At 41.0% G+C, this 15,003-nt stretch overlaps 1 protein-coding gene across 1 annotated transcript in view; it reads right to left on the reverse strand.

The window, feature by feature from the left end:
- Window positions 1–1,753: 1,753 nt before the first annotated feature.
- The window catches only part of slc49a4 (solute carrier family 49 member 4), a 178,605-nt gene continuing 165,355 nt past the window's right edge, over window positions 1,754–15,003 (reverse strand). Inside the window, exons 9-10 of the mRNA XM_061053113.1 lie at window positions 14,476–14,658; window positions 1,754–3,577 (exon numbers count right to left, since the gene is read on the reverse strand). Coding sequence (XP_060909096.1) covers window positions 3,462–3,577; window positions 14,476–14,658 — 299 coding nt within the window. The 3' untranslated portion in view covers window positions 1,754–3,461. The remainder of the gene's footprint in view (window positions 3,578–14,475; window positions 14,659–15,003) is intronic.

Consider the following 15,003-nt stretch of genomic DNA (forward strand, 5'->3'; position numbering starts at 1 on the left):
TGAGGTCATGCACGTTGATCCCGACGTGGATTTTAAAAAAAAGTAGAAAAACTGAGAGGTTTCCTAGAATGCAGGTTTCCTCTGAGAGCTTCCTCTACTTCTGTCCTGGGACAACGTGAGAAAACGTTAATGCACTGCAAGAATAACACAGAAGATGAGATCAGACGTGAACAGAGAGTGATGTAATCTGTTTCTTAAAGGCACAGTCAAAGGTAAACCACAATCCTACAACTCAAGATTGAAAACCTTCCCTGGCAGTCTAAAACTGACTGACAGGTTTTGACACAGACGATTGCTTTTTTGTGATAAGTATGTGTATAGAACAGGTGTTCAGTTCTGTGCAGTTTAACTCTAACCCTAGGCGTATATTGTACCTGGTTTATTGAACCTTTTTTGGCAACAAACAAACAAAAAAAAGGCATTTTAATATGGGATATAATGGGATTTCCATGGCCAGCCTCAAGTGGACACTCTAGGAACTGCTGCGTCTGCATTATCTTCAGTGTTCAACACTGGGGTTTGGCTTGGAGTACATCTGACCCAGTTTATCAATTATTATCAGTTTAGTAAACAAAATAAGATTTCAGTCACACTCTTTGCCATGTGTAAAGACAGTTTGTGATATCTGTGTCATCCAGGTCGTGGTACTGAAGAGGCCTTTCGGAGGAGAGGTGAAGCGTTTTCATGATCTTCAACCAGTGAAGTTGCCTTTTGATGAAGCTTCAGTAGTGTGTGATGTCGCTAATGACACATTCCAACCTTAAGCTGAATATCTGTTCAAATTTGTTGGTAAGCCCTTCTTGGCCTCAGAAAATTAGATGTGAGCTGTGATGCCATCTATGGTGCACGGTGAGGTTTGTTAAGTCTTAGCAAAAGGTGCTGATCATGACGTCAGGGTTATCTCTTACCATTATTTCCTGGAGGTATTGTGAGAGGATTCTCTAAGGGGATGCGGTCCAAAATGTCTCAACCAACTGGACAAACAACCAATTCTCTTTATGAAAAAGTGTGACATAGCAGTTAGCGACGGAAAATGGTTAACACAATGCAGCCTTCAGAGATGAGCTCTGGTTGTGTAGAACACTGCGGACCGTGAATGTGTATGAATGGGAATAAATAATGCTGAAGGACAATTTACATAGCAGCCTCTGCCATCAATGTGTGAATGTGTTGAGAATGGGTGAATGTGACCTGCAATTAAAAAGCCCTTTGAGTAGTCAGAAGACTAGAAAACTCTTATACAAGCTCAAGTCCATTTACCATTTAGTCCTTGTCAGCTGTTGACTTTAATGATTTGCCGGTTTAATTTTTTCACTTGGACTTTGAAAAGTGCTTGATAAATAATGTTTTTATTGTTATTACTAAATCTATAGGGACATTTTCAAAACACAACCACAGATAAAGAAAATAAAAAATACTGTCAACTGAGGTAGTGGTTTAAGAGATAACATCATGATCTTTCCGCCCAAATGTTCCTGAATATTTCTTTCTGCATTCACACGTTTGCTCATCCCAACTTCACTCAGACTTTTTACTAAAGGGCTGGTAGGAAATGTCTGCATAAAGCATTCTGATTCTGATCTCATTCTGAAGTAAAGGAGATGACACATGTAAGAAAAAGGGAAGTAAAGTCAGGTCGAGGGGAGGTGGAGGTAGAAACAAAGGTCCTTATTAACGCTAGAGTCGACTTAGACCACAGAATAATGTCAAACAGCGTGTACATTATATAAACAACAGGAGAACAACAGCAGCGTTATTCTTAAAATGTTTGTTTTTAATAAGGTGCTGGAAAAATTTAAAACAGTCACATTTGCTCTTCATCCTTACCACAGAACAAAGACATTTAAAACCCAAAGCCATGGTAAAGCCACAGAGTGTGTGCTGCAGAAGGGGAGAACATGACCTTTAACAACATACACTGACAAAGTAGTCACAGTGTGGAGGAGAGGGAGGTTGAACGCACTGCACCGGGCAATTAAGGCAACATGTCGAAAGGTAAAAGACAACCTTTTTTTTTTTTTTTCTGTACAAGGAGAGTAAAAAATAAGAGAAAACATCTCCAACCCCAGAGGGAAACACATTACAACACTGTGCAGGACAAAGACGCAGAAAAAACATCGACAAGTCAAACAACAAATCTGTCTTCAAGTGTTTTTCATTTGCCTTTATGTTTTTTTTTTTTTTTTTGTGATTTAGTCCCTCCAGATCTGAGGCTTTTTGTTTTATCAGATCTTCAGTTTCGTCAGTAAAGGAATCCAAGAAACTCCAACCGCCTTTCCATTTTCTGTCAGGTTTTTTGTCAGTAAACTTTCAAGTTGGCGCAGAGACCCCTGCTGGTGGTTTGGAGGAGGAGCAGCCTTTGACAGTACAACGTAACATAATCCTAATGCCTGTAGAATAAAATGATCTCCCTAGGTGTGCCTCTGCGGCGGCGGAAAACCGTCACTAAACATCGTTTTCCGGTGAAAATAAGTGTTAAATATGTTAGTGTAGAGACGTATCCAATAAATACTGGCAGGCCGCTGAGGAAAACAGATTTAAAAACAGTAAAAAATGAAACAAAACATCATTAAGGTTTGATTAAAAAGAAAATCGTCTGCAATTTGACACAATTAATCATAAATAGGCTGAACGCCCTCTTAAATCCGAGAGGGCAACAGCTCAGCTTCTTGCACATGAACAGTTCTTTGATCATAACAAAAAAAACAAAAAACGATCAGATTCATCATCAAATCCCAGCCAACATGTCTGGCCCACATCCAATCATCAATGTGGAGGATCGTTTTTGCATAAGGTTCGTGGTGGTGTTATATCAGATTAGAAGTACCTGTGTCTCAGCCTCGGCACTAACACGCCGTCGTTAAGCCCCGCCTCAGCTCAGCCAGGCCCGCTGATTGGCTGAAGAAGCTGTCCTTTAGGCTTCCTTGTTATGGGGCGACACTCCCTGCGGAGCTGGAGTCAGTACAGCTTTGAGTCAGTTATTTAAAACACGATCACAGTAAGTCAACACGAGCAGCGATAAAGGGGGTCGACACTAAGAACCTTAAATATTAAATCATCTGTAAACAGTAACTACTAACAGTCCGTCATGCTGCGTCTGGTTAGGAAATCAAACCGTTCACAACACTTGTTTACAAACAAACAATGACAGACAAATGAAATCAGGTAGTGACAGTGTTGTGCAGTCATGTGGCATCGAGCCGATCGACCATTGGAGTAAACATCGTTGTCAAATCAAGTCTTGGTTCTTCTCGGCAGCCACAGAACAAGCTATCCATCACCACCACTTGAAATATGTACATAAAGATCCTAAAATCTTACACCTTCAAAAGGAAGTGGCCCTTCCACTTTCCTTTCTTCTCCCTTTTCTCCTCGACTTTGTGCAAGAATAGTTACAACTCAGTCCAGTGTTATCAAGTCGTCGTGTTTGCATCATTTTTGTTTTTTTTCTGTTAGCAGCATCACACGGAGACGAAGACGTCCAGGTAGAGACGGTCGTAGGACTCCCTGAAGAAGAGGATGACGATGAGGCTGAAGACACACGAGCTGGCGAGACACCAGTTCACCCACGTCGGGTCTGAAGAAAAGGAGACACAGAGAGAAACAGAGGGATGTTTGGGTTAGATCGTTTGCAGTCTGTCTGGCACCCTCCACGCTCTGGACAAGCACTTAGTTTAAGTGTACTGCGCAAAATATAGTTTTATTTACACTTTTTTTCTTCACCCTCCACATTTTTCTCCCATGTTTTCCCACTCTTAAAATGTATATTTGTCCAAGAACATTCCCTCTCAGGCACTTCTTTTGACAGTTATGGCTGATGAAGGCAATTTTTACTCAACAACATCGATCATGTATGAGAAAACTATGTTCTTTCAATTGTTTTCAACATAATAGGACGGACTCTTCAGGTTCCTAGAATACAAAGCTCCTGTTCCAAAAGTTAGCTCCATAGAAAAATGCTTCACTTCTTTTTGGCATGGAGAAAATTCCCTCGCGGACTACAGAGGCCTGACCTCAAATCTATTCAACAGCTTTGGCTCTAAATTGAACACCCACAGCGAGCTGGGCCTTACCTGGAACACCAACAGGCAGACCTTACTGTGAAATGGTTTTGTGGTTGAATGGAAGAAAATCCCTGCAGCTAGGTTTTAAAACATTTAGAAAAAAGCTTTCCTAGAAGAGTGAAAACTGCAACAGAAGCAGATTAACAGCACTGTCAGAGCATTTCCAAACTCAACACCGTCTATCTTATCGAGGTATGGAGTGTGAAAACGCCTGCAGTTGTTGACAATGTTGATTGTGTCTCTAGGTCAATGCTCAGGCCCAGCTACAAAATCTGTTGTCATTCCTAACCCCAAATCACAAAAGGCTTTTTTTTTCAGCTTCTCGTTTCTCGACTCTTAAATTGCAAAGAGTCTAACCTACTGAGAGCGATAACGGTGCATAGGATGTTATGAATGAGTATACATTTTTCGACAACTATACAGTCCAAAAAAATGCTGTTAATGAAATGCATCCTGGGACGAGCAGGTGGCTCCTGAGATCCAGATTGTATTGTATCAAAGTCAGAGTGACCACTGAGTTAAACTCCTCCAAACCACAAAATTATCAGTGTGTTCTGTAATAATGACAAATGGGTCACCGACATAAATCCAGAAACCATAATGAGAGTTTGTATGAGGGGACATTGAATAATTTATCAGCATCATATGGGACTAATGGCTAATCAATAGGAATTCCTGACATACCATAAAAGAAATAAGATCAGCCTCCCAAGCTGTCTTTCGTAATGATTCAGAATAATTCAATGATATTGGCAGCGCTCCCCATTATCATTGACCTACACTTGAACCTAAACATGGTGCAGGATGAGGTGCTCTATTTTCTCTGCTCTCTGTTCAGGCTCCATTAACCACAAAGAGAGGTGCTCTGGCTGTCTGCAATAATGCTGAATGCAGAGGGCGCGGCTGCAACGAACCGTCTGCGTCTTAACTCATCAGCACCCTGACAAATGAGCTCTTCTTCAAGTTTCGCCTTTGAGTTATGAAGGGTCAAGATTTTCACCACACACTGCCTGCACGAATGCACAGACACACCTCAACTCAAGTTTGGACCATAGACTGTATACAGGAAGTTAAGGTAGCCCCCTCTTGACAAAACCTAAGCACATTTGACAACAGGGTGGATACTTACTCTAAATTGGACCATGACTTTAAAAAGTGAACATCTTGCTGTTCAGAGGAAGCCTTGACAAGACTAATTGAAACCATAAACATGTCCGGAAAATGTCTACAGAGGTAACAAATCAACTGAGAAAACGGATCATTTTCCCATAGGGTCTCATACAATCAGGGTCTTAAGGATTGAGAGGCTTTTACACCCGCTAACCTTTGCAAATAAGACAAAAAGACTCAATCTGATTCAAAAAGTGCTGCCAAAGAGTCAAAGGCTCCTAAACTGCGCCACAGAGCTAGCAGCATCTGTGAGCGCTGTTGCTGTTTGTGTTTATTTAAATAAGCTATTATGCATTCAATTTCTAAATGTACCCCTTTGTATGCAAATCAGGCTCATTGCAAAAATAGTTTGATTACAAGTGATGCCGTGAAATAGCCACACGCAGTTCGGTTGAAGAAAATGACTGTTTGCTGCGAGTTGGTGGTAACTGCGCCACATTTTTTGTGAGAATTTCACACCCAACGTTCCAGGGATCATTAAAACAATTCAATTTTTGTATGACCTAAAAATAAACTCTGTAATTAAAGTCTGAAAATATTCAATTTCAAATTATTTTGGATCGGACCGAAAACAAGAGCTACCTGGACAGAGCACTGATCTTAAAGGATGTTTCAGCGCAAGAATATAATTAGTGCAAGTTAATTGGACCTATTGGCGGCAGAAAATCACTCTTAGTGAATTCCCCCCTCAGACTTCTTTTCACAACCACTGGAATCTTCCCCTGCTGGCCATTTGACAGAGTAAAGGTTTAAGGTACTTCTGAATTGGCTTCACTTTTGGAATAGCCTTTGTCTGAAAAAGAAAACAAAAAATCAATAAACCCCTTATTCCAAATGCATTAAGCAGCCCATGCAGTAAAGCCCGACATCTCAGCAGCATGTCTTGTGTTTCAGGTGTTTTGTCCTGACAGAGACGTTAAAGAGGATCAAAGTTTGGGCAAACTTCTCAGCCAGGATGGAGGATGAGGTGAAAGCAGGCAGCTGCTCGGGTCCTGATAACAAGCCTGACCAAATATAGAGAAATCAGGTTGTAACACACAGAGTGGTGAAGGCCCAAGCCAGTACAGTGTGTCTTCACTCACACCAGCCTATACACCATTCCAATCACATATCTTCTCATAACAACGTGAATCAGCTGCAGGATCAATGCAAGAAGAGACTGCTTTTCGTACTGCATGAGGCAGCCTCTTTGTGGAAAATTATGAGATTTGGCTGTAAGCCACACACCTTTTACTGCTTCTTTGAGGAGGAAGAATGTAGGTTAAAAGGTGCGAAGATGAAAGCACAAGATAAATCCAGGTAAAAAGGAGGTGAAGAAGGGGCTCCAGAGGAGAGGGAAGGTGAGGGATTGGGTGAGAGTGTTTTCGGCGAGGTGTCGAGACTCCTGAAGCAGGCTCATTAATCAGGAGTGTGTGAACCGGACAGCAGGAGACCCAGCGAGGAGGCGGGTTAATGGAGTTGTGTTTATCTGACCTGCTGTCTTCTTCCTCTAACTCTGTCTAACATATGCATTTGACAAAGATTTGCCCATTTAAAGTTGGAGACAAACAGTCTAATCGTGTGTGTGTGTGTGTGTGTGTGTGTGTGTGTGTGTGTGTGTGTGTGTGTGTGTGTGTGTGTTTCAGCCTGTAGTTTTGAAAGAATCTAAAAAGGAGTCTTGGTAATTGTAGTAATGTAATCAGGTGAATTGGCAAAAGGTTCTTCTCTTTGATTTCTAGAGGCCCATCTGTTCACCATTGGGCTCTGACATTGATTATAAAATTGTTTCAAGAAAATGTAAGTTTGGCGCCAAATGTTTTTGCAGGCTCCAAATGTATTTAGTATGTATACTGTAAACAGTGAGCACCCACAGGTTTCTGCTCTTAAATCCAGGCTGGGAACTAAAGGTAACCAGTAATTAATGTGATGTTTAGGCTTTTAAACTAGAGCGCTCCTTTTTTCTAAGTTATTCAAACATCGGAAAGCTGCTAAATAAAAAAAGGGGGAAGTGTATTTCTTTAGTGTGATTGAGCCCAAAGTGTTATATTTCTCAACTAAATTCTTATAGACATATTTTCTCTAGCGTTTCTCCATCATATGTCAGTTTTGGTCCTGATTGTGGGGCTATTGTAGTTTGAGCTCACAAAGAAAACACTAAGACCAGGACTGTTAATGCCATATATTGTAAGTGCAGATATATGGACATGTGGTAGATGATGGCAAAAGGGTCAAATATCGATACATTTGTTTTATCGTTATATGCTCAAAATGCAGACTTAATGAGTTAGTAAAATTATGTCCTATCATAGAATAAAATGTTATTCCAAGATTAGAAGAAAACATAGTTTAACAAAGTGATTAAACTCAAATGAGACAGGGATCACTAAGTGCGAAAAAACAACAAAAAAACTTTGAATGTCAGTCAACTATAGGCAAAATCTGACGAATCAGGCTCGACTATGTAAATCCTTAGTCAGGGACAGGCCCATATCATATACTGCAGAATGTAACGTGATGTTATTGTTGTCATGAGCCACTTATCGCGTATCACATAGCATCGTATTGTATTGTACGGTATCATACCGTAAAGTATAGTGTCATATCGTTATCTTACTCTAAGATTCCAAACTCTAGTAGATTAAATGTGATCATTTTTGTCTGGAGAAATTAGTAGAATTGTTGAATTTCTGCAGATGTTTAAAAATCAATAATCATGTCTTTCAATAAGTTGTTTCCTGACTTTTTTTTTATAGAAAGGCAATTCAAAAATGGAGACCATTTTCAGTTCAGGTACAGGTAAGTTTTAATAATAAAGGATGCCAGTCTATTCAAACTGCTGAGCTAAGTTCTAACTCATCCAAAGCAAATGCACATCAGCCAGATAGTCAGTTAATTAGTGCCTCTACATACAGCAGGTTCAGTGTGACAAAATGAGCATACTCTGAAACATCAGTGTGATCAGTTCATCATATTAACAACCTATTACTGCCGCTGCCACCGTCAGCACATTGGAGCTGCAGATGAAGACAGAGTCGTGGGCCGACAGGAATCTTATGGCCTTCGTCACTCTTAATTGAGGTCAATGCAGCGTTAGAATTAATGAAACTCCATTCTGCTGCCTCCTTGTTTTTTTTTTTTTTTTTAGAAGATGGAGGTCACACATTTCAAGAAACACAGACAAACGAGATCATGTTTCAGAAAACGACCACCTCCTCGTTACAGTACATGTGGATGTATTTACTGAAGATCGACAGATTGTTGGACACACCTATAGGAGCCGGATTATTCATACCGCCTGCCAAAGTACGCGCATGTGGGCGGACTTTGTGAGTTTGCAAACTGTTTTAATGTCAGTGTTTCTTCTCACACATAAGTCAAAACTCTGAAAGATTTCAAAAAACAGAAAATGAAAAAAGGTTTCTTCTTGTAATTCTCTCAGGAATGACTGAGCTCTACAAGAAGAGTGGTTTGTTTGTTTTTAAACACCTCCACATTCTTTACGGGGGGGTTTGGAGAAGTTTCTCCACTTTTTCTACTTCAGACAAGAATGAAAAGTCGACTCTCAAAGAAATAAAATAACTTTTTGGGACAAAAGAACTGCTGGAATTATTTCTCCCCCCCTTCCCCCCAACACCCAATGCAGCAGATTCAGAACAACTCACAGGAAACTCACCGCCACCCCCTCCTCATCTTCCACCCCTTCTTCATCCACTACAAAACCTTTGAGGCTTTCTCTGCTCCACAATACCTCCCTGCTGCTTTGTATTCTGCCTGATGCATTGCTCTAAATGACACAAACACACAGCAGATGAAATCGAAAAAAAGAGCAACAAGCGCAGACATACGACCCAGAGGCACCATTTATGTTACTGAGTCACATGGTTGACAGATTTTTTTGGCTTTTTTTTTTTTTAAAACTCGACAACAAAGTCAAGAGGCCAGGTGAGACTCACTGAACCAAGACCGGCCTCTCATGGATATTCAAATGGACAGGGCGGTGTATTCATAAACTCCTCTCTGCTTGCAGGAAAAAGGAACCATAACTCAGAATGCATAACGAGGCAGTGAGCAGCCAAAAGGAAATCCCTAAAATGAACCATAAACTGGAAATAGATGGAAATCTTTAAAGGCCAGTGTTGCCAATTTCCAATATTAGGAGGTAAAAAAAAAAAAAAGTGGGTCTTTGAAGAGACGAGGCTCATGCTGAATTTATCAGTCTTGAAGTCTGCATATTTTTGTGTTGCAGCCATTAAGGGAATACAGAGAGGAAATTAGAGTAATGAAACAGCCCACAAGAATACTTCCAAAGGGGAATTTACATAATAATCAAATTAATCTGTACAGGAGGGATCGCTTCAGGAGAACTCAACACAGCTGATTTCCAAACAGGACAGGAAATGGGCAGGTTTTCGATCTCAGAGACAAGAGAACGTTTTTACAGAATAGAATTGAATAGGAGCTAAAAATATCTGTCTGTACCCGAGTAAATACTATTTAACACATACGCATTAATACTGAACTTTATTTTGGTAATTTTTCACCAAATTTTCATTAAAAAAAGATTGATTTGTGCATGTTTGAATTTGGGTTATATTAACACATTTTGATCATTGCATGTCACTTATATTAATTAATAGAAATGTTCCTTTGAATAAATGTGTGTCTGATCTGTGAATGTGAGAACCTACCCTTTTCTTTTACGACCCATTCGGTCTGAATCAAACAACCAATCAGGGTTAGCTTGCATGTAATTAGCCAATCACAATGACTCTGGAAAAACAAGCATTGTTACTTTGTTACTAATATGAAAACGTTTTCTATTAAGCTCCTATGTGCTTGTATCGGCAGCTCTTCGTCTTTCTCTCGCTCTCTCTTCCATTACGCCCAGAAACACACATCAACAAGTCTTACAGTTTAATGAAGTGCTACTACACAAACACGTGTTAATCTGTGCCTAAAAACAGCACCTGAAAATAACTATTTTTTTGAGTGATAATTGGCACAGAAGCATTCGGATGGTGAAGATGCCCAGCTGATTTTAGAACCAATCCGTTTTACCTCTCCCAAAAAAAAAACTCTTTGTGGGAAAAAACGAAACAACGGACACAAATTAAAAAATATATCTCTGCTTTTTTTCCTGAGATTAGCTGACGAGGATTTTTTATATTTTCTCATCTTGGTATAAGCTACAGTCACCTTTAAACACATCTGTACTCATGTAAGATTATAAAAACAGTGTGACGGCCCTCCCGCCAGCAGGGCCTGTTTGCCTTTTGTCCTTCTGTCTGTGTGTTTGTGCCCCTGGTGTTCCACCACACCTCAGCAGACATGGCCAGTCTCCCAAGCGGGAGGCTCCCAAGTCTCCCTATTAAAGATCTGGCTGTCAACCTCTCAGTCCCTCTCATCCATACTCAGCGTCACACCATCACCACAGCTCCTGAATGGCACCATGTTCTGTTGTATTGTTGTTGTATTCTGGTAATAAACCTTACACCGTTTGATTTCTTCAGACCTTAAGAGCTGGGTCGTGAAAAAACAGGATTTAGGATTATTTCATCAGTAAATACAACACTATTGTTGCTTTTCATTGCTTGTTCATTGGCTGTAATTCGTGGCTTTGTTTTAATGTGAAGCTTGTTCCAAAAAAAAAAATTAAATAAATCAAGCAATATCTTGTTTTAAATGACTCATTCTTAAATAAATCTCTCCATCATGATTAAGATAGTTCAAAGAATACTGAAACAACAGCTCTGAACTGCAAACAGTGGTTGGTTGCCTACAGATTTGGTAGCAGTAGCAGATTTCAACAACTTTGCGCAGGTAGACAGTCTGTGGCAATCTCCTGCTCAGTTAGTTTTCTACAGTGCCTACATGCCTGCAGCAGTGTGAACTTCCTGACAGGAGAGCCTGGATGCATCCCGCTCTATTAGACGACTGCAGGGTGGGAAGTGAAAGAAAAGAGCAGCGAATGCCTCCATCATCTCAGCTTGATCTTCTCTCCGGCTGTCGCGGGGAAGTTGTCAAGGATACATCCCAGCACATCAGACACCCTTCAGCTCGCCCACACACATGTACACACATGTACACGTACACACACACACACACACACACACACACACAGGACTCTGCGTCTGAACTTGAAAAGAAGTGACTACAGAGGAGCAGCAACACACAAAGTGTACAGCGATACACAGAACATGCAGCACTTCCACATGCACACTCACACCTTGACACAAAGCAGTCAGTCATTCAGAGCCTCGCAGAGAGGAGTGTGGAGCAGACGATATGTATTCTTTATGAGTTCAACTCTTGAGATGGTGTGCAGCTGCTCCATCTATATCCACACCTGCTCTATCACTGACTAATCTATGATTTATCAGCGGACTGACTAATGCAGCTTCACACGATTCAAAATACATTACCTGGCATCTAAATCTCAATTTCCAGGCAGCTTCACTCCTCTTTGAGTTCTCCTTTAACTGCAGTTCTTTTTACTGTGGAAATAATGACGGCTAAATTCAATTAATCCACTCAAGAGTCCCAAACTACACCTGTTGAAGACTGAGTCAAACCATCCATCCATTATCCACAGTATACTGCTTTTCCCTTTTAGGGGAGGCTGGAGCCGATCCCAGCCGTCATTGGGCGAGAGGGTGGGTACAACCTGGACTGGTCGCCAGTCAATCACAGTGCTGACATATAGAGACAGAGAACCAGCCTCTCACATTCACACCTACGGGCAATTTAGAGACACCAATTAATCTTACAGTACGAGGACATCTTTGGACTGTTGGAGGAAGCCAGAGTACCCGGAGAGAACCCACACATGCACAGGGAGAACATGCAAACTCCACACAGAGAGACCCTTTACGGCAATGGTCCCGCCAATAAAAGTGCACTTCTGACCTTCAAAACAATGCTCATTCATCGATTTCCAAGTTTTGTTTTTTAACACTGCTGCAGCAGCCTCCCTTTAATCTAACAGGATTTTAAATCTAAATATATGATAAGCCCACTGCCAGTGCCTTTAAACAATCCAACCAAAGCATTTATAATACATACACACAGTGTTGGTTTGCCTTACCTAGAAAAAAAAAAAAGATTGTTCTCTGAAAGTAATTAAAGGGAATCTAGTTATTAGTGTGACAACAATGCTGTGGAGCTTTTAGACCCTCTTTGTATTCAACTTGTACAAATTGAGGTCTGCATCTGCTACAAATGGTGCTTTAAAAGATTATTTATCCGTGAAAAATTAGATTCTATAATCCTTAAAGTCTATTTTTATGAATTACCCTTTTTGCTGTGATGCTGCAAACTCGGTGCCAAATGTGCATTTTGGCAGTCGCTTATAACTTTTTCTCCTTTGCAGCCAGCTTGGCAGAAAAACAGTCATAGCTTTAAGTAACGCTGCTCCGGAGATCTATTTGGGTCAGAAAGCTTTGACATCAGCAGGTACATTTTGGATCGTACCATCAAAGGGAATTGATGGTTTAGTCACAGAGATCAGGAGAGAGGAGATGCATAAAATGAGGATTTGGAGGCATATAGATGTGTCAGAAACCCTACACTGTAATTCTTTAATTGCATGGTTTTGTTTTTTTTAAAAAGCTGGACGCCCCCTCAACTGCTGAAGGATTGCAAGAGTGTCCTGATATAACATACATTACACAAGCTTCACTCATACAAAAATTAAAACTATGCAGAGGGATAAAAGATTTAAAGTAAAAGACGAAAACAAAATCAATTAGTTGGTTTTGTTTTGAGAAAGAAAAAGGAGTTTGATATGCCTTGAAGAAGCAGAGTGAGATTTTCTGGAACAACTTCAACAACTACCAAAGTGCATGGAGAGTGAAAGGCTTGAAGAGGTGGACACGCCCCTCACCTCCCTGTCAGTTCTCATTGGTCCAACCTACAACCAGCCCACCATTGCAGGTGTCTCATTGTCTCATATATATGTGGATGTAGATTATTGTTTATATTTATGTTTTTTTTTTTTTTTTTTTAAACCTTTTTTCAGTTTTGTAACAACCCTATTTAAATGATGTTTGCAATGTGTTTCTTGATGACCCTGATGAAGTCCACAAGCCGAAACACGTTAGTGGTGGCCTGGTAGTTAGCATGCATGCCCCACGTGCGGAGGCTATACTCCTCCTAGCTGGCGACTGGGTTCAAACCGGACCTGTGGCTCCTTTCCTGCATGTCCTTCTCCACTCTCTCTGTCCCTGATTTCCAGCTCTATCTGCTGTCCTATCTCTACAAAAAAAGCCCAAAAATGTATCCTAAACAAAAACATCTTTATCCTAATTCTGAACAATGTTATTGCACATTTCATATTTTCCTTATATGGTGCAGTCCTAGTAGTTGAGGCTCTACAATCGTTGTATGTGTTGTAAATATTTGATACCAGCTGTTTGCAACAGAACAAGCTGGATTTGTGCCACTACTGTCGTACTTGTTAGTGCGCCCCCAAGGATACTCTTGGCTCAACGGCTGTTAAGGTCAAAGGAGATTCATATCCACCTGCACCGGCAAGACAACCCAGAAGGCAGGAGGATCAACATACAGTTGTCAGGCAGCAGCTGTCAGTATCCTCGTAGCAATCACAGCAAGTCAGCAGAGTGGGAGGATGAAGCTCATGAATATTTATGGAGGTTTGAAAATATATCTGCTGTTTACTCAAACAAGCAGGGCAGGGGGAAGAGTGTCAGAGATGGATTCATCAACCCAGCTGATTTGTGTTGTGATGTAGCCAAACTCACAGGGTAGGGTAAAGAAACTGAAGACTGGTGGGCAAATATCAAGAAAGGTTTGGACAAACAGAACAAAACACAAGTACACACCACTAAAGAAAGCTTTTGCACACACACACAAAGGCGTTTACATAGATGTCTGAGCTACTTTGACTGTGATTTGGCTTTCTCTTGTCGAAACTGCAGGGCAGAAAAGAAGCAGATGACACGCTGCCCTGGCTGCTGTTTGCCGAAATCATTTGATCAAACTCTGCCAGGAACTCAAAAGATAAATCAGAGGCTAAATTGCAGGAGGGAGTTTTTCTTGCTTTGTGCTGAATGTGTCAATTGTATTGTAACCTAATTTTCTGTCTTTTGTCGGCAGCATCTGCAGAGGTGGAAATGGATTTTTGAAAACAATGATGCCTGTAGCTTTTGGGAGGGAGGAGAAACCTGTGGCGGGGGCAGAGAATTGTTACTTTACAATAATGAGAACAATAAAAGTCCAGAGTTTTAGTTGTCTCCTGTCTTACCTGTGCTGTAAAAGGTGAGGAAGAAAAGGAGCAGGCCGCAGAACAGGTTGGCTAGGAAAGTGACCACTCCGCAGGTGATGCCTTCAGGGACCGGGTACACGGTCTCGATGAAGAGCTCGAAGAATATCGGCACGCTGCTGTTCATGAAAATGCCCACCAGGATGCAGGAGGTGTAGAGGATGGCTGCAAACAAGGAAAAATAAAGAAGAGAACAACAATGAGCACTAGTTTCATTTGGAATTGTGATTTAATAGGCATTCGAATCCCATCGGAGAAACTCGTTTGAAAGGCAGGCTTACTGGTCAAGTTTGTAGAAGAACAGCGGTGATTGATGCCACCTACACCGCCTCCTTAGGTACCATTTGTTCTCAGCAGCACTAAGATTTATACTGAACCCTCGTCCTGAAGAAAACATTCAATTACACAGCCAGCCGGTAAGGTGGAAATTTACGAGGGACTGAAACAAAATATTTTAGGTGCATCGATGTGCCGGCTCGTTCATCTCCTTCACTTGGTTTGCGTTGACAA

Source organism: Labrus mixtus, chromosome 13, assembly GCF_963584025.1.
Source record: "Labrus mixtus chromosome 13, fLabMix1.1, whole genome shotgun sequence".
Classification (NCBI taxonomy): domain Eukaryota; kingdom Metazoa; phylum Chordata; class Actinopteri; order Labriformes; family Labridae; genus Labrus; species Labrus mixtus.